The sequence below is a fragment of the Rousettus aegyptiacus genome, unplaced genomic scaffold, assembly GCF_014176215.1.
Source record: "Rousettus aegyptiacus isolate mRouAeg1 unplaced genomic scaffold, mRouAeg1.p scaffold_m13_p_2, whole genome shotgun sequence".
Classification (NCBI taxonomy): domain Eukaryota; kingdom Metazoa; phylum Chordata; class Mammalia; order Chiroptera; family Pteropodidae; genus Rousettus; species Rousettus aegyptiacus.
This window is the reverse complement of record NW_023416295.1, coordinates 125,061,741-125,080,367: the sequence shown is the minus strand read 5'-3', so window position 1 is coordinate 125,080,367 and position 18,627 is coordinate 125,061,741. Positions and strand designations below refer to the sequence as shown.

Below are 18,627 nucleotides of genomic sequence, written 5' to 3'. Positions count from 1 at the left end.
AACATATGGCCCTATTTCTCTTCTGGATAATGGGGTCTGGATGGATGTGGACTGAGGTTTCCTGGACAGCTGTAAGTCAGATTTTGGCATTCTTGTGCCAGACACAGGAATTACAGTGCTTCAGTTATCCAGAGAGCTCACTCAGCACTCTTTACTTCCCTGGTACTGGGATATTTCTCCTAATATAACATCAAATAATTACTGTAACAAGCAAACCCACAGTACTAAAAAGAACTCTCATTTGCTTATACAGGTATCTTTATTTGAAAAGTTAAAAAGCTAGGCACATACAGATCTGGGCATTTGGATTTTGGCTTTGGGGTATACATGTGATTAAATTCAGTGATTTGTGGGTTAAGTAGGTTTTGGATATACTGATTTTAAAATTTAAAACAATCGAAGGTCCTTGCCTTAATATTAAACATTTTAAACTTAGTGTTTTTTTTGTTCTCTTATTTTCGACTTCTCCAGACTCACGTAGTTTTAGTACTTTCTGCTGAGGCTTTAGCTAGAAGGCCACAAGAATCAAAAAGTGGGTAGTTAATATTTTAGGTATATAACAGCTGAGGAATGCACGGATGAGAAAAATGGAGAACATGCTGTGATTTGCAGGCCCTTTTTAATCTAAATTAAGTAGTTGGATGTTAGGCAACAATTGATAGATAAATTCTTTCTTGCTGTTGGCACTGTCTGCTCTCTTCTGTGGTCTTTCAATAGGCGTATATACTTTCTTGCCTTAAAAAAGCCCCTTTTCTTTCTTCATTTGGAGCTGTTTCCAGCCAGGCAGAGCATCAAATTGCCCTCTTGTGATGCCAAACACAGAAACAAAGTCCTGTTCAGTGAGGTAATTCTGAGGGAGAAAACACAATTTCCAGTTAGAAGGAAGACATGGCACCTACCAATGCCAACAGAGTTTGGGAGAATGGGGCCAAGAGAAGTAGGTCCTTGAAAGGGAAGTAGAATGAATTTTCAGAAAGTCTGTAATAGACTTAAGTTATTCATTGGAGAATTCTTCAGGTTGTAGAGTGCCATCTTGGCCCGTGGAAGAACTGACAGGATTCACTGCTCTCACAGTTCCATCTGGCACTAGTTTCTTGCCAAAAGAACAAGAAATAGGCTATATATGACATATGAATTCTAGACATTAGGTTTTGGCCAAATTGAGAACTAAATCAAGTGATGGTTCCTTGCTTTATGCCCTTATCTGCCATTTTAATCCAGACATTTTCAAATACAAAATCAGATGGATCTTGTTGAGAGCATAACATTTTCCTAACATTTATTAATTGATGCTTAATGAATATTTTATTTCCAAGTAAAATGATTAAGATATGGCCTCTATTTTCAAAAAAAGTTGTAGTTCATATACTTAAGAGTTGGTTAGATAAGACATTGGAAAATCCAGAGATCCCTTCCCAAATCAGATTCTTCAAGGGGAAAAGAAATTAATTCATTCAACATGAATATGTTGATTCATTCAACCAAAACTTAAGAAGTGCCTACTATCTGCCAGGTACTGTTTTAGGTGCTGAAAAGCTGCGAATGTGATGATGAACAAGACAGACAAGGTTCTTACTCTTCAGGGTATATTACTAGAGGGGGAGCTAGACAATGAACAAGTGTAAGGGGACTGGAGAGGGGTGCAGGGAGCAGTGTTAGGTTGGGCCATCAGGGAAGGCTTTCCTGGAGAGGTGACATTGGAGCTGAGACCTAAATAATGAGAAGGAATTGGCTCTGTAATGATCTGGGAGAAGAATGATTTTTCAGGCAGGAGCAATAGCAAGTGTAGAGGCTCAAAGGCTCAACCGAGCATGTCTGAGGAACAGAAGAGCAGCCACTGGCTGAAGGGGGCTAAGCAAAGAGGGTAGTGGTATGTGAGATGAAATCGGACAGAAGGGCCGGGGTCAGACTGGATAGGGCTTTGCAGGCTGTGGAAAGCACTTTGGATTCTTCACCAAGTGCAGTGGGAAGCCATGGTGTTTTAAATAGAAGTGTCATCTGTTTTAAAAGCCCATTTGTTATGTGGGGGACAGGTTGTAGGGAACAGAGGTGGAAACCAGTTGAAGGACTATTGCAGTAGTCCACGATGGCTGGACCAGACTGGCAGCAGAGAGATGGAGAGACGTGGACAGAGGCTAGCTGATAGATTGATGTGGGAGATGAGAAGAAAGAATCAAGAAAGGAGCCTTGAGTTTTTAGCTTAAGCTACTGGGTAGGTAGTTCGCACATCTGTTGAGTGCTTAACAATGTTCCAGAACTGTCCTAGGCCATATACTGAGATGGGTGCTTTACTCGTGGAGAACTCTACTTACATCAGACACAGTTCCTCCAGCTACTCACCTCCTTTTTGGCAGGGTCCACATCCTCAGGCAGCTCTTGATTCTGGTTTTTCAACAGAACTTCTATAGGGTAATATTTTGGCTCAGAATTCAGGGAGAGGGTTGTGTTCCTCATGTCCTAGGTAAGATAACAACGCAGACACAGGATAAAAGACTCTTCGTGTTTGTACAATTGAAGTTCTATGTGCATAATATTTAACATTTTGGTTTATACCCTTCATCCTTTTAGAACAATGGTCCCCAAACCTGACTGCATGTCAGAATCTAAAATATTCAGCTTTCGGGGGCCTTCTTGAGAAAGCTGATCGAGTAAGTTTAACGTAAATCCTGGGTAGCTGGTTTGGCATAATTCTATCCTTAAATCTCATTTAAATATTGTGATCACATCCCTTCTCTTGGCACTTTTATTTAGGCTCTACATTTCCAGCCTTTAAATGACTTCAAATTGAAGTCATACTTTTCCTCAATACATTTTAAAGATGCTACATCACCATTAGCTTTGGAATCTTGAGTTTGTACAGCACAAAGGACAAAATTGCCCGATGGTTTGGACCACCTGGTGCCGCGTGCTCATCCTGATAATAACTTGCTGTTGGATTCTTGGCTAGAGGCTCCACTTCTTTTAGCCATTAAAATAGGGGTAATGGCCTTAGTTTCTGTGGACTCCACTGCCAGAAACTGATAAACACATCATTTAGGTTAGAAGCTTATTATTTCTGAAAAATGCTGCCAGTAAATTTAATCCACCCTGAATGACAGAGTTGAATAATAAAATTACTTGTTTTTGTTAGTTTTTTTTTAAGACAACAAGTTCCTTCTAAATTTTGAAAGGCAGTAAAATAAGGAACTTGACCCTGAGACTTGCTTTTCTACTGATTAAAACAATCTTCATATCAGAAAAGACCACTAGAGTGATAATAAGAAGGACATGATGGGGTTTCGCCCATGTGGCATCTGTAATATTTGCGGTTTCTCTCTGGCTCTGGTCGACTGTGTTACTGCTCCTCCAAGAAACGCACAGCAGTGATTCTCGTGATAGCAGCAGCGTCTCCCAGCTCTTCTTTTAACTGTTCATATGATTTTCCTGCCTGAAAAGAAGAGAGAATAAACACAGGATGAGGTGCTGCACATAGCAGAGGGCCATCTCAGGCCTTGTCTGTACCCTCGAGAGAAGCGAAAAAGCCTGGGACTCAGAAGATATTTCGGGAATGAGCAAAAATGAAAATCCCCCCTTCTGGGCCCATGCAGGATTGGAAGGTATGTAAACATGATCTGCATTCTTTGCTGGTGGCCCCTCAATCTTCTATACAAGACTTAAGACAGAGCAAATTGACTAGGAGTCGGAAAACCTAGCTTCTCCTACTGGTTAATTGTGACCTTAGACAAATAATTTCCCTTCTAAGCTTCCTCCTCTATAACATGGGAAACAATGTTTACCCTAGCTATCAGAAAGCTCAAAAAGATGATGTGTGTGGATATACTTTCTAAACGTTATTACTTCTCCATGCTGCTGATTCCTGAGACAAGCTGTGAATTCTTTAACTGGACTTCGTGCTGTGGTGGGTGGAAAGAGAAGAAAAGTAAGCAGGGAGGGGAGAGGGACTGGGGGGGCATGTGGTCCTGGGTTTACTTAGCCTTCGTGTACCCCTCCTTCCCACTGAGCTATTAATGCTGATGTCCCTGGCAGTAAGAATATCTGCCCCATCCCCCCTGCCCCCTGTTCTTACGCTCCAAATGTGAGAGTCCCAGGCCAAGAACCAGCCTGTGAAGGTGGGAGGCTCGAACCCCTGTTTAATAATCAGGATCGGTGTGTCAGCATCTCGGCCACTCGGGTGAGTGTGCAGATACTCCTGGGCGGTAGCTAGAGCACTTTCCTTCTCTGTGACATTGGCCTCAGCCCCAATCCACAAGAACACCTGTTGTGGTAGAGACTGAATGTTTGTTAATGCTCTTGTACCAAGGACTAAGCGGTAGGTCATAAGCACTGCCCGATTTTACCCCTCAGAAAAAAAAAAAAAACTTTACTCAATATCATCTTGATTTGTGATTTTAATTGCTATGTGTATCTCTCATATTTACACCTCCAGTCCTGAGCTCTCTGAACTCCAGCTTCCTGAATCCAACTTCATGTAAAACACCTCTTGGCTGTCTTTAAGTACCTCAAATGTAGCACCGCTAAAATGTAGCTCTTTTCTAAACTTGTGTCTGTGTCTCCTTTCTTGATGAATGGCATGTACCCCGTCATTCCTAAGGCAGTAACCTGGGAGTAATCCTAGATGCTCCTCATGTCCAGTGATGTCACCAAGGCCCGCCAGTTTACCTCCTATGCATTTTGATAAATCTGTCACCATCCCTCCATCCCTACTCTGTCCCTCTATCCCTAGTCCACTATTCCTATGTGGGCCCATAGCAGCTCCTACTGGACTATTAACAATAGTCTACTGGGCGGCCTCCCAGTATAGTCTTCTTTTGTTCTCACCTGCATCCCTCCTTTCCTCCACTTGCTGGAGTGCTCTATCTAAAGCAATGGTCGCCAACCTTTTTGGCACCAGGGGCCGGTGCTCCTATAAGAGTCTAATACCTGAAGATTTGAAGTGGGGCTGAGGCAGTGATGTTAACGCTGGGGAGCGGCTGCAAATACAGATGAAGCTTCATTCGCTCACATGCTGCTCTCTTCCTGCTGTGCAGCCCGATTCCTAATAGGCCACAGACTGCTATGGACCCTGATCTAAAGCACAGTCCGATCTTATCACTCACCTGTTTCAATTTTAGTAGCTCTCCAGGATAAATTTCAAACTTCTTGACGTGGTAGGTAAGGTCCATACCCACTTCTTTTGCTCCATCTCTACGATGTTCTTTAACTCTATTTTATGCTCTGATAATATTATTTGTATTTCCCTGTATACGCAACTCTTTCATGCCTTGCCTCTTATTTGTGTTATTTCCTTTGCCTGGGATGCCCTCTTTACCTGATTAATGCCTACTTATCCTTTGAGATTTAGCCTGGGAGCCATCTCCTCCAGGAAGTTGGCTCTGAGTCTTTAAACCATGTGAGTGCCCCTAATTATGCTCACATAGCACCACATATTTACCTCCATCATAGTAAAGTGATGTTTCTATGTCTCGTCCTCACCCTACCTCCCATTAGCCTGTAAAGTCTGAGAGCAGGATGGGCCTTTTCACCTTGGCAACACCACACCTAGCACAGTGACTAGAATAGAGGAGGTGCTGAGTATTTTTTTCTGAGCCAAATTGAAGAGTTGCCTTGATGATACCCCTTTCTCACCCCTTCGTTCCCTAAAAGACCCATATTTCTCCGTGTGGAGCCTGCTGCTATTGATCCAGAGGGAAAGAAGTACATGGTGATAGGATGGCCTGATTTTCCCGGAGCAAGATGGGAAAATTCCCAGGAAGATGAGTTTTAAACAACAATCTCTTCTCTCTAACCCTGGCAAAAAACAGGCTCTTTCCTTGGTCACCACTGACAATTGCTTGATTGACTTAGGGATGGTCCATGGCTACCATGGGTTAATCCTGGCGGGGGAGTTACTACACAGAAATAACTGAAACTATGAGGATCTTTGTCATTTGTTCCAAGCACTCTGACTATGTCTTACCTGGTCCCAGGTATCCAGGAGCATCACGTCACCTGGGTTCAGGTCATCCTGGGTGAAATCTGTGATCTCAGTGACAATGAATCGGCCAGTCTTATTGGAACATTCAAAGAGACGGGACTGGACATCTAGGATTTCCTGCTGTAGTCTGCAATACATTTAGAGGAACTGAGCTGCTTAGAAATCATGTGCAGTTCACAAACCTGGGAGGCAGGGGGAGCCCAAAGAAGAGGATGCTGTGGTTTCATACCTTTTGTCATTGGCATAGGGAGTTTTCCCTCCCAGTAAGTCCCAGAACTCTGTTGGCTCCTGACCCTCAGCCACAGCATCCTCGGTGCCATTGCAGAGAAACCCAGCCAGCTCCTTAGCCATTGCCCGCTCATCCCCACTAGACCCCTGCAGGTGGGGTGAGGAGAACACATGTTAGTCACACATGAACACATGGATGTGGAAAAAAACCTTGAGACCAATAACTCAGTGTAGCCAGGATCAGCTTCCCAGCCACGGTACCTCAGGACAGGGAGAGAAGGTGTGTGTTCATGCTGGGAAGGGAGTGGGGGGAGGAAAACATGGGTGGCAAAGAACAGGACTAGACCCTGAAACGCACAATGGATGTTAACAGGAGTCACCTTTGTTTTTGCTTCAGCTGGAATTTTAGCAGCTATTTTTTTTTAATTTAAACTTATTTTTATAATTAAATACAGGATTATTCACTCTTTTTGGCATATATTTCTATGAGCCTTGACAAACACATGGAATCATATTACCACTTCCACAACAAAGAATCAGAACATTACCTTGACCCTTTGAGGTCAAGCCCTTCTGAATCCTTAATCTCTGGCAACCACTACTCTGTTCTGCATCATGATAGTTTTGCCTTTTCCAGAAGGTCATAAATGGAATCATACACTGTAGCCTTTGAGTCTGCTTCTTTCACTTAGTGTAAAGCACTGGAGAGTCACCCTTGTTGTATCAACAGCTTGTCCTTTTTGTTGCTGAGTGGTATTCCACGGTATGGATGTACCACTGCTTGTTTATCCATTCTCCAGCTGAGTTGCTTCCAGTTGTTGGTGATTATGAATAAAGGTGCTATAAACATTCATGTACAGGTTTTTGTGTGAAGATAGTTTATTTCACATGGGTAAATACCAGGGGTGGGAATGCTGGCTCATATGGTAAGTGTATGTTTTATAAGAAACTATCCAATTGATTTTCAAAGGCTGTATTTGTATTCCCACCAGAAATGTGTGAGAGTTCCTGTTGCTCTGCATCCTCATCTACACTTGATGTTGTCAGCTTTTTTTAGCTATTCTAATAGGTGTGTAGTGGTATCTCATTGAGTTCTCATTTGCATTTCCCTAGTGACTAATGATGTTGAGCGTCTTTTCCTTTTCAATTCTCTTTTGTAAAACAATTTTGGTACTTTTTAATGCAGATGCAATCTGAATTGACAAAATCACATTTTTAGTGTACTTGTTCAGTGGCAATGCCTGTCCTATTACAGTCCACCAAACTGGTGTAGAAAGATCGACTTATTCAGCCTCTGTCCATCTATTTATGAAGTTTATGGAGTGTCTCCTGTGAGCACTGTGAGCAGTGCTGTCATTGACTTTATATTTGGAGCCCTAATTGTGGGGAATGTGGGCAGTCCCTTTGAAGATCCTTTAGGAAAAAGGCTCCTCTTTTTGTGGACTGCTCCAGCGTACCCTTTAGTTCCTTTGCCCTTGCTGACAAGAGGGTGGGCACAGGGCCTAGCCATCCTACCTTGCCATACCACAGGTAGTGCTCTGTTTGGGTCTGCAGCAGAAAGACGTCATTGGAGTTTAAGGAGGAGGTGAAGGCTGGAACCTCCACTGCTTTAGTGTTTGATTTGTCATTTCCTTGAATCTGGAAGAGCCTTACCGGAGGATTGGGTTCGGCATTTCCCTTCCTGGAAGTCCCACCCTAGAGAGAAGGAGAAGACCATAGTCTAGATTTAAGGTGCACCATGTGAGCAGAGCACTGGGCTAGCTGTTGTGGAGAACATGGATGTACTTGTCACTGTCTTTGCCCTTGAGGAGCTTGTAGGCTTACTGGGAGAGGTAGGTTGAGTGGGAGTTATGATACCAATAATGTAAGCTTTCATTTTGAGACCTCTGCTATATGCCAGGCTCTGTGGCTAGTGCCTTATCTACATCATTTCATTGATCATCCAAGAAACTCTGTGAATTAGTATTATGATCCGACAGTACAGATGGGGAAACATAGTTAATAAATGGCAAGACTAGGATGTGACCACAGACTTGTGTGTATCAAGCATGTGACATTGCACATTTTTGGCAGTGCTTCAGCCAGGGCTTCATGGAAGAAGTAGGACTTGAATTTGAAAGGGCACATTCGGTGGGGGTGGGGTGGGGGGTGGACAGGGAATGGTACAGCACGCGTGAGGTCTAGTGAGGAGACATACCTGACTGGAGTGGAGTGTATAGGTTTGGGAGCTGAGGGTAATGCACCTTCACAGGTAATAGGGTCAGATTATGGAAGTCGTTGAACATGAATTAGGCAGTGGTTTGGACTTGAAGCCCTGGGCAGTTGGGGTTCACTTCAGTATCTTAGATTAACCCCCTCTTGACGATGTCTGTGCTGTTTCCCACTCCTCTCATCCAGTGTAGCCCCCTACTGGCTTAGTTCTGAGCTTTCCTGCTCATGGTGTAACTTTATCTCATGGTTCTCACCTCAAAGATAACCAGCTTTCCTTTGAAGATGGCCATGAAGTGGCGTGGCTCCTTCCCCATGGTCACCCGAACCTGTACAGGGGCCCCGTCAAACTGCCGATCCACCTCCACCGCCTGGTATGCAGAGGCTGTTAGCTCGTCCTGTGAGGCATGGCGGCCCTGCAATAGTGACAGGGGAGGGATGAGCCCCTGCTACCCCTGCCCCAGCTCAGTAGCCAGAGGAAGCATCATCTTTCAAAGCTGAGAGCCTGCTCCAGGCCTACCTGCCAGATGTACAGGATGTAATGCAGCTTCCCGTAAACCTCATATGTGTAGAGAACCAGATAGCAGTCTCCCCCATAAAAGAAGCCATACCACTGATGCTCCACGGGGACCAGCTCCAGGTTTTCAATTCTCCAGACCTGGGCACAGAGGAGACACAATTCCCCAGAGATGGGAGTCCTATTTGAAGAGACAGTTGCCTGAAGGAAATGGCCATGCTTAGCAGTGAATCCCCACAGGTAAGGCACTAATGTCTGTCTACTTGAAGTCCCCTTGCCCCTCTGATGCTGCTTTCTCATTGGTGAGGGCTCATTGCATTTGCATAATTTGAATCTGGATAAGAACTGGATATCCCTGGTTAGGCGCCTCCTCACAACAGCTCAGAGATGATTTGAATAGATCCGCAAGATGAGTTATTGACAGCTCACTGGGGTATCTGCCTTTCACTTCCCCGAAGAACCGAGGGAAAACTGCCAACTTGGACTCCATTTAGAGAATACTCCTGAGGTGCCGGAGGTGAAAAGGAAAGCAAAACAGACCCAGAATCACCTGCCTCCTCCTCTACAACAGAGGAGCCAGGGGAGCCAGTGCTGTCTGCCTGCCCTGAGATGTGAATCATTAGGTTTACCTCAGTTTTTCCATTGCCATCATCGACCATTCTTTCCTGGGCAGCTACCTCTGGTTTAGTGTGTAGCAGAGTCACATCGAATTTATCCTGGAAAACTTTAGCTGCAGAGAAGGGTTTGGGAGAAGCCAAGTTCGTGAAAGCATCTCTGTCTGCCCTTCTAGGGTCCCAGCAGTGAGAAGACAACTGGGGCAATCTTACCGATTTTACCAATGCTGAACGTTTTCCCCAGGCCCATGGTCTGTTCCTTCACTGACCACTTCTGGAACAGCTGCTTAAACATGGCTGACTCAGCACCATCATTGACGGTCTCCACGTTGGTGCTGCTGGCGTAGCCCTTCATCTTGATGAAGTTCTGCAGACACCCCCATCCCCAAAAAGCAAGTCAATCAAAGACTATACTGGGTTCTTTGCTTGGCTGGCGATTCACCCCTTTGAAGCCAATTGGTAGGATTGCTCTCTTCTGGGAGTCAGAGTTGAATTTTAACTTACTCTGTCTAGGGATCAAGTTACCTTCCTCAAGGAAAGGGTTGAGCAGAACATTTTGGCATCTCTTTATTGATTATTACTATTTTTTTGTGTGTGTGTGCACAAGATCCTCTGTACTCTGCTCTTTCAGTACTCATGTACTCTACTGACTGTATCACATTCATTTGCCCATTTATTGCTTTGTAAGTGTATTCTTATTGGGGTCATCTGCCTGGGTCTGCACGATATCATAAGCTCCTTGAGGACAGGGCCATTAACCTTGATAAGTGATATCCATCCCCTTCAGTAATAACAGCCACCTTTTATTGAGCCAGTATACTGTTCTGAGTGCTATACAAATATTATTTAATCCTTATAACACCCCCAGGAGATGGTATTAAACCTGGATTTGAATCCCAGTTTGTCTGTCTGACTTGGAAATCCGTGTTTATAACTGTGATGTTACATGCTCATGTGCCTAGTATGGCTTTCTGAGCACACCTGAAGTGTTTTGGACAGAATTTTTTGGACAGTATTGTACGTTGGTAGCTCCTACCAGGGCCTTAGACATGGCCATCTGTTTCTCAACCTTTGTGGCTCCTCTTCCTTTCCACACATAGATCTTGGTTCCACTTTGGTCCAGGATGTAGCAGTCCTGAAGCAATCAGGGATAAAAGTTGTTACTGCGGCTCAAGACCATGGTAAGGCCTTTCCCCAGGGTCTGCCCCTGAAGCCAGGCCTGGCCACCCTAAATCATGCCCACCCACATTCTACTTACATCGTGGTTCAGCAAGTCCTGGACCAGAGGCCTTGTTGCTACCTCTGTGACCGCCAGCTGCCCGGCTGAGTCTGAGACACTGGAGAAGGAGAGTGGTTAGTCTGTGCCTTCTCACCTACAAAGCATCTTGTTGTTATTTGATATTTTCCTGGCTTTGTTTTAGTATGGAGTTTCTGAGTAGAGTTTGACTTCTTATGATAGGTGTAGCTTGAATGCAGATGGGATGCAGAGGACTCTGTTCTCTAGAGGAGATTTTGTGACTCTCTCTCCAAACGTTATCCTGTCCACATTCCTGGGACAGGCATGTATAGACCCAAGTAAAGGAATGGTTTTTTAGAGACCAAGAAGAGTTGCTGACAACAGATGGCAGCTGCTTCCCTGAGTGGGGATCACCAAGATCCTTCTAAAAACCACTTTTGAAAAAGACTAAAAGCCAGATGCCAGCACCCAAAACAAGGAGCCAAGCAGGAGTGCTTAGTTTTCTAGGGGATACCTTCCTGCCGCCCGCCCCAACTTCAACCAGCCGCCAGGTTTAACTACTCACTGATACAACATGATATTTGATTTCTGCTGCTGATCTATGATCTCATCGGGGACAGCAGGCTTGATAATGGAGCGTTGGCCGAGGGTGTCCTGAAGGACCTTCATCAGTGCCAGGCTTGCTGCCTCCTTGTCTCCCTCGATCACTCCTATTTCAGCACGGCCCCCTCGCTCTCTGTCCCGAATATCCTTTGCCAGAAGCATAGCCTGTCAAAGAAGCCCATGGAAGCACTCAGCTCCTCTGGGCCCCCTTTCTGCCCGATGGCTTTGGGAAGAGCAGCCTTGACCCCAGACACAGCCGTTCTGATGCTGAGGAGCCCAGGGGTGAGTCACAGAGTCATGTACTTGGCCTCTTTCTAAAACAGATTCTGCTCCAAGGCAGGGATCCAGCTTGAATCTCAAGGAAGAGCCAGTGAGGAAGGAAGAAGAAAAAAGCATCTGATCAAGCCAAGTCCAATGACCAGACCTGAGGGAGAGGAGTGAGTGACAAGAATGGGAAGAGCCGTACCTTCAGGCGCTCCCCACTGTTGCTCTCCGGTCCATTCCACTGGATGATGACCTTCCCAAGGTCCAGCAAGAAGACATCTCCTCGGTTAAAACTGTCCCAGCTCATTTCCACCTGCAGATGAGAGATAGACATTGTTCAGGAGGAATCCTTAGGTACCAAGTAGTGAGGGCTTGGGCCCAGGATAGGCAATGGGCAGGACTTACCTCAGTGGCCCTGATGTTTCTCTTTCCTTTCACGTGTAATAACCTCTTCACATCATAGGCGTTGGTCTCCACATGCTTCATCCCAGAGGCCACACCCCCCTTCTTGTAGCTGAGGGAACATCCATTCAGTTATTTATTGAGCACCTGCTATGTGTCAGGTATGGGGGAGACAGTGGTGAATTACACAGATGCAGTCTCTGCCCATGCGAGTGACAACAGTAAATAAGGTAAATCCAGACGGCGGTAACCACTGCCACAGAAGTAGACACAGCGATGGACTTTCTGACAGAGTGGTCAGGGCAGCTTTCACAGAAGGAATAGGAACTAACACCCAGAGAACTAGTGCTCCAGACAGAGGGAACATGAGTGATGAAGACTCCACAGCACTGAAAGAGCTTGTTTTGTTCTAGAAACTGTGAAGATCAGTGTGCGCCTGGGAGAGGGGCACAAGTCCGGCAGTAGCAGGAGCGTGAATGACGACCCACCCACTCCAAGAATCAGTCCTCCTACCCCTGTGCACTCACCCCCACCTAGCCTGCATCCCAGGCAGCCTGCACAGGAAGGGCATGCAGAGAGCCGCCCTGCAGCAGAGGGGCTTTGTCACGCAGCGTGGTGCCCTGTGCCCAGCAGGTCCTCAGTCAGTGGAGACTTGATCTGCAAGAAGCTGGCTTTGGACCAGCCTCAGAATTCTTGAGCTCATTGGAATTTCTTTTTGTTTTAGATCTTGAGTGCAAAGTTTTGAGTTAATGAGACTCCTCAGGTCACGGAACAGTATCATTGGCCTTTATCAGACCCCTCTCTTGTTTTAAGTATTAATATTCCCTTTTATCTGCATACTCCACTCCCAGTCTCCTCCCTGCCATAGGCCACCATTCTAACAGTTTAACATCTGTCTGTTTATTTTCATTCTGGTAACATGTGTCCTGTTGTTTTGCATGCATATATATATATTTTTAGACAGAAATTGGCATTCTGTTACATACCTCAATGCTGTTTCTTACTGTGTTCACTAAACATCATGTTTTTAAGTTCTGTCTGGCTACTAGGTGTGTATCTAATCTGTTGTTTCCAGCTGCTGCATCGTACTCCTTGGTGTCATGGAGTATATTTCCTGTCCAGTCTCCCAGTGACGGGTATTCTACATTGACTGCAGCTTCCCTCCACCCCTAATGATACTTCTGTGAACATTCTGGTTCATGTGCCCTTATGGAGCTGGAGAATTCCTTTGAGTTATACACTTAGAAGTGGGTTTTGCCTCAGTGGCAGCAGATTACTTACTCTCCGGAGTGCTGTACCCGTCTTCCCTCCCACCAGCAGGGCACAGAGGGCTCCCTTTCCCCACTGCCGCCCCAACACTTGGCACCACCCAGCTCTCTAATTTGCGCTACTCTGGTAGGCGCAAATGATGGCTTTGTTTTGATTTGCATTTCTCTGATTACTTTCTTCGTATACTTATTGGCCCTTTGGGTTTCCTCTGAGATAAACTGCCACTTATGTCCTTGCTCTATATGTCTTGTATAATGACTCACATGATGCCCTGCTTGAAGTAGCCGCGAAAGGTGTCAGACTCATGGTACTGGACTTCTCGGTGCTGCACAGGGCTACCCCCCAGGTAGTCATCCAGCTGTGTAGTGTAGATGGCTGCGCAGCTCTGCTCGTCCTGGGAGGAGTCCTTCCCGATCCAGAAGTGGATGTCCTGGGACAGGAGACTGCCCACTCTTCGTGTCTGGGATGTAGCCAGAGAAGTCAGGTCAGGGATAGGTTTACCTCCCTTTTGCTGCTGGCCTTTCTGGCATGGGAAGAATGCAGCGGACAGTGGCTTATGTCTTGCCCTTGGCAGGCTCTGAGCCTCTCCTTGTGCAAACTTGCTGTGTGGCTCAAGGTCTGGCAGCCTTGATTCCTCCCTACATTTGGGCAAAGTAGACAGCTTATTGTTCTCAAAATAAATGGAGACCAATAGGGACCTTTTCTGAGTTGGAGTGCAGACTCACCTTGCCGCTCCTCTGCTCCCCTGCACTGACACAGCTGGCACAATGCTGATCTGACCTGTGTGTCTGTGTGGCTCTGTCGGCACCATTCATGTGGAATATTGTTTCCACAACCAAAATGAGCACTCTGAGGCCAGACGTGGCCTGTATTTATCTGGTCTTCCTCTACACCACTTTAATCTGGGGTCTGGGCCCCTGGAGGGAGAAGCGCCGCGTGCGTGCTACTCACTCAGATTTAGACGGATGGCCCCACCCCCACCCTCTGATGCAATATGTAAAAACCTGGCCTAAGAATGGCCTTTGATAGTCAAACTGGAGGCCTGTTCTGTATAATGCAAGATGGATACCAGGAACCTGAGGAGCATCATCAGCAGATCTTTCAGCAGAGCCCGGTTCTCAGGGGAGAAGCTTGTGGGAAGGGGGGGATGGCGCTTACCGAGAGGATGATGTAGCAGTCACCCTCATAGAAGTTGCCATGGGCATTCAGGGGCACCAGTGCCAGCTCCATTTTCTGGAAGGAAAATGTAGAGGCCGTATTCTTCCCCCCCTCCTGCTGCTCCCCTGCTTTTCTCTATTCTGCATTATTTGGCACAGGCTGCAGGGAAGAGGTGGGGAAATGTCCCCACTGATCTTACAGGGTGTGGCTATGAATTGCAGGATGGCCACCCTGTCTTCTCAGCTCAGCTTGCATTGGTCCCACCCTGAATCTGGGTGCCTGCCTTCACCCCACGCTCCTCTCTACTGCCAGCCTAGCCTGTCTTGTCCTGCAGCACTGTGAGGAGTCTTGAGAGCTTCCTCCCTTGCAGGGAAAAGAGTTAGATATAGGCTATCAAGTAAAACCCCTCTTGAGCAGCTGCACCAGGGCCTCCAACACCGTTTCCCAACTCTGACTGCTTAGTGCTGGCCAAGGACTGAAAGAACAGAAGGCCGAGATTCTGTGGGGCTGTGGGGGGTGTGGTGGTGAGTGCCAGCAGTGTGCAGGGCTCCAAGCCCAGTGTCCCATATTTGGAGTATGGATGGGGGCTCTTACTTGTCACATGCATGTCTGGCTTATCCTAGGAGGGCTATTAATATGGCTTCAGATGTGGATTTTCATCGCTACCTCCAAGTGAGGTAAACCCGCAGTCATACTTTGTATGTATTCTGTGTAAAATGTATGTGTTAAACATCCAATAGTACCTATTGGTTTTTAAATAAACCGGGGGCCTTAAACCAATGGAAGTGACCTGGGCCTCTCATAAGCTCTAAGCCACTTGTTAGAGGTTGTGACTTCCCCTTCCTAACGGAGGATAGTGGAGTAAGGCGTCACCTCTGGGTTTTATGCAGCAGGCACTCATTGGGCTCGGAGGAGGGAGGTGGGGGTAAGGTGTGGGTCCTCACATCGGGTAGGTAGGGCTGCCCAGGCTAGGGCCACTCCAACCTACAGGCTGCTGGAGCGCAAGGTCAGCCAGAGGGGCTCAAGCCCAGGTGGGAGAAGGAATGAGCTGTGCCCCGATCTGTGTAGTGCCTTCAAACCTCCCCTCTACTTTGCAGGAGCCAGAGCACCCTGTGGAAGACAGGTTCCATTTTCTGACAGAAGTAGCCAGGCGTATCAGTCTCTAGGGTACACCCCAGCCCCACCCATCTCTTTAGGGCATTTACTAGAAGTGCAGACTCACTGAGCAGATGGCTGGATAAAGGGCAAGCCTATTTTTGCTTGGAACCCTGTTCTCTAAGGCTAAGAACATTTCCTTCACCTGGCACTCACCTGCCTTGAACACCCAGGAGGGGTCAAGGGTAGGAAAATGTGCACTTTGATGCTTCCTTTCACTGTTGTCAAACCACAGGCGGCAGACTAAGGATTGCTGGAGGGGTATCATCTAGCAGACCTGGGTGGCCAGAGTCCACCCCCAGATTCAGGGTGAGGAGAAAGGTGTGTGGTGTGCCTCCAGCCCCACTCACCTCTATCCTCCAGGTGATGATCCCAGGGTCATTGCCCACAGCCCTGAAGGCGCTGCTCAGAGACATGGCTTGTCTTCTCGGGACTGAAACATCACAGAGCGAGCAGGGAGATGACGCCTCTCCCAACAGGCATCCACCCAGCTTTCCTCCTAAGTCACTTCCCAATCTCTTGTCAGCCATCCTGCCATGTCCTTCTGGTGCATCCCTGTGCTATTTCACAGTCATGGGGGTAAATGACCTGTCCAAGTTCACATCGTTAGCCTAGCTAGTCTGGGGATCCCCACCTGGCAGTTCTGCCTCCCACTTGCCACTTCCCTCATTAAAAGCTCTGTTAACAGCCACAATTATTTACTGAAATATTTTAAGCCCTGTGTTGGTACTTTGTGATCTCATTTAATTCTAAGCTGAGCGTATTTTATCTTACATTGTAGGAAAACCGGGATTCAGAGAAGTTCCGTTATTTGCCCAGGATCACATAGTAGAATGAAATCCATAACTGATTTTAAAACCTGTGTTTTAGTCACTTTGATATATTGTAGTCCTTCCTAAGCTTACCTAAATTCAGCGGTACCTGGAGAGAAAGGCTTATGTCAGAATAAATATTTCTAAACTGGGACGCTCTCCCTCACTCAACCCCTCCAACTCTTCTCAGGTCCTCTCTACAGTCAACTCTTTGACCTTCTCCTTGGGCTTTTACATTCCAGACTTTTTCGCTTAAGTAAACTATGCTAAAACTCAGCCCATCTGTCCTGCTTTTGTTTTATGATGAATATATTCCCTGTACCTCACAGAAGAAAAGGGAAAGTAAAATTGCAAGGCTGTGCCTGGGACAGAGTGGAGGTGCCATCAGGGGACAGCGGGCGTGGCCTGATTGGCCAGTGGACACATGCCCTCCTTGCCTCTCCCACCCAGACCCCATTCGCACCTGGACCCTGCTTCCCCATACCCTCCCACACACTAAGGGGCCTGTGTTTGGCCTTAAGTGTTGCTGTTTGGCCTTTGGTGGGGAGAGGAAGCGGTAGAGAAGTCTGTGTGGATCTCTATTTGAGGCATTATCTATTGAGTGTTATCAAGCACCTACACACATCCATGGTCACACAGGGGCTTTATATAACTAAAACGCCTGCCTGATTCTTGCTCTCAAGGAGCTTGCAATCTGATAATACACATGACTGATAAATGCTCCCAAGAGGCAAAGGATGAGGACAGGCTTGATGGATCTACATGAGATGAAAGCCCACCGAGAGAGAACTGTGTGGAGCTTTACTGTTGGGAAGCATACTGTGTTTGTTAAGAGGCGTGTGTCTGGCCATTCTTTCCTTGAGCCTTGGTGGATGAAGCCAGGTTTAGAGAATATGCGCCATCATTTACTATGGACCTTGGCAAAAACATAAAAACAAACTCCCTTTGTCCACTGCTAAGGCAGGACTAAAGCTGAGCAGTGACGCGGAGCAGCCAGTGTTTGAGGATTTAATTTGATAACTTGCACCACCCCACCCTGTGCTCTTCAGAACTACCAGGAAATATTTGTTAAGGTTTTCTTCAGACCCTTGATTTTAGTCATTAAAGGTAAATGCTGTGACCCAGCTAGGGGAAGGGGACAAAGGCCAACGAGTTCATTCCTTGAAGATAGAGAAGTGTCAACCTGGTAAAAACCAAACCGTATTAATTAGGACTGTGTCTCAGAGGCCAAAAGCAGTCCCATTTCTCAAGAGAGACTGAGCAATCGGGAAGGAGGTCATTGGGCCAAGGTCCCCCAAATGCATGAGAAGACATGCTCAAAGAAAAAACTACCTGGCACACTAGAACACTCAGAAAATGCAGATTCCATCTGCGACATTAAATCCCCCCAAACTGTTATTTCCTCCTTCAAGTCCCTATTAATTCGGCACCCTTTGAGATCACTGCAGAAACCCCAGGGGCAGGGTGCAGTTTTGATACAAGTTAAAAGTCAGTGGCCCTTAATTCTGAGATGTCTGTATGAATAGACCTCAGAGGAAGTTGTTTTAACTTCTGCCTTGCCCCACACAATCTTTCTGAGATAGGTGAAAGGGGTCTTCTCCATCTTTCCCAGTGTTTAAAATGTGTCCTATCTGTTCAGTGGCATATGAAAAGGGCCTAGACTTTGCAACAGGAAGTTTGCAAAACTGGTCACGTATCTCTGGTTCAACCCTTTAAAACCCCCATGCAAGAAGACAAAGCCAGGGAAATCTCAATCTCCTCCTTTCTTTCCTGTTCAGTAGGATAGCTTTACTGATGTGTACCCATAAACCAGAGAGACCTTACCTTGCCTTCTCTCTCACAGTCTTCCCAGTTTGCTGGTGAGTAAGCAGCAGTATTGAAGAACCACCCCAAAGCAGGAAGATCCAGGTCCTGCTGCCTGAGCTTAGCAATGACTGCACAGACACCCTGGGTTATATTTGCTTGGGTTTGCATCTTAACCACATTTTCCTAGTCCTGGCCAATCACAGCCAACCTAGCCTTGGGCTTGACTTATTCAAACCAGACGGAAGGCTTGATCTCTGTCCCTATTCAAAGCAGCAAAAACAAGAAGAGCAGACTTTTAAAGGCTTCTTTTAACTCTAGCTCCACGCCCTGATCTAATTGATTTTTAAAAAGTGCACAGCCCATCAATAATGCAGGGAAGA

At 46.4% G+C, this 18,627-nt stretch overlaps 1 protein-coding gene across 2 annotated transcripts; it reads right to left on the bottom strand.

The window, feature by feature from the left end:
• Nucleotides 1-235: 235 nt before the first annotated feature.
• Nucleotides 236-16,329, bottom strand: AVIL (advillin). 2 transcript variants are annotated; one of them, XM_016127683.2, is made up of 19 exons: nucleotides 15,980-16,329; nucleotides 14,475-14,549; nucleotides 13,580-13,776; nucleotides 12,051-12,159; nucleotides 11,848-11,958; nucleotides 11,344-11,546; nucleotides 10,800-10,878; nucleotides 10,578-10,676; nucleotides 9,755-9,908; nucleotides 9,557-9,657; nucleotides 8,931-9,068; nucleotides 8,668-8,826; nucleotides 7,718-7,897; nucleotides 6,204-6,349; nucleotides 5,957-6,101; nucleotides 4,067-4,255; nucleotides 3,359-3,427; nucleotides 2,341-2,457; nucleotides 236-850 (listed from the first exon to the last, which is right to left on the bottom strand). In XM_016127683.2, exons 1-19 carry the CDS (start codon nucleotides 16,157-16,159, stop codon nucleotides 737-739), a joined length of 2,565 nt encoding a protein of 854 aa, XP_015983169.2. In that variant the 5' UTR covers nucleotides 16,160-16,329; the 3' UTR covers nucleotides 236-736. The 2 variants fall into 2 exon arrangements, with proteins under 2 accessions (XP_015983169.2, XP_015983170.2); XM_016127684.2 differs by lacking the exons at nucleotides 14,475-14,549; nucleotides 15,980-16,329 and having other exon boundaries at nucleotides 12,051-12,194; nucleotides 13,580-13,655.
• Nucleotides 16,330-18,627: the final 2,298 nt, after the last annotated feature.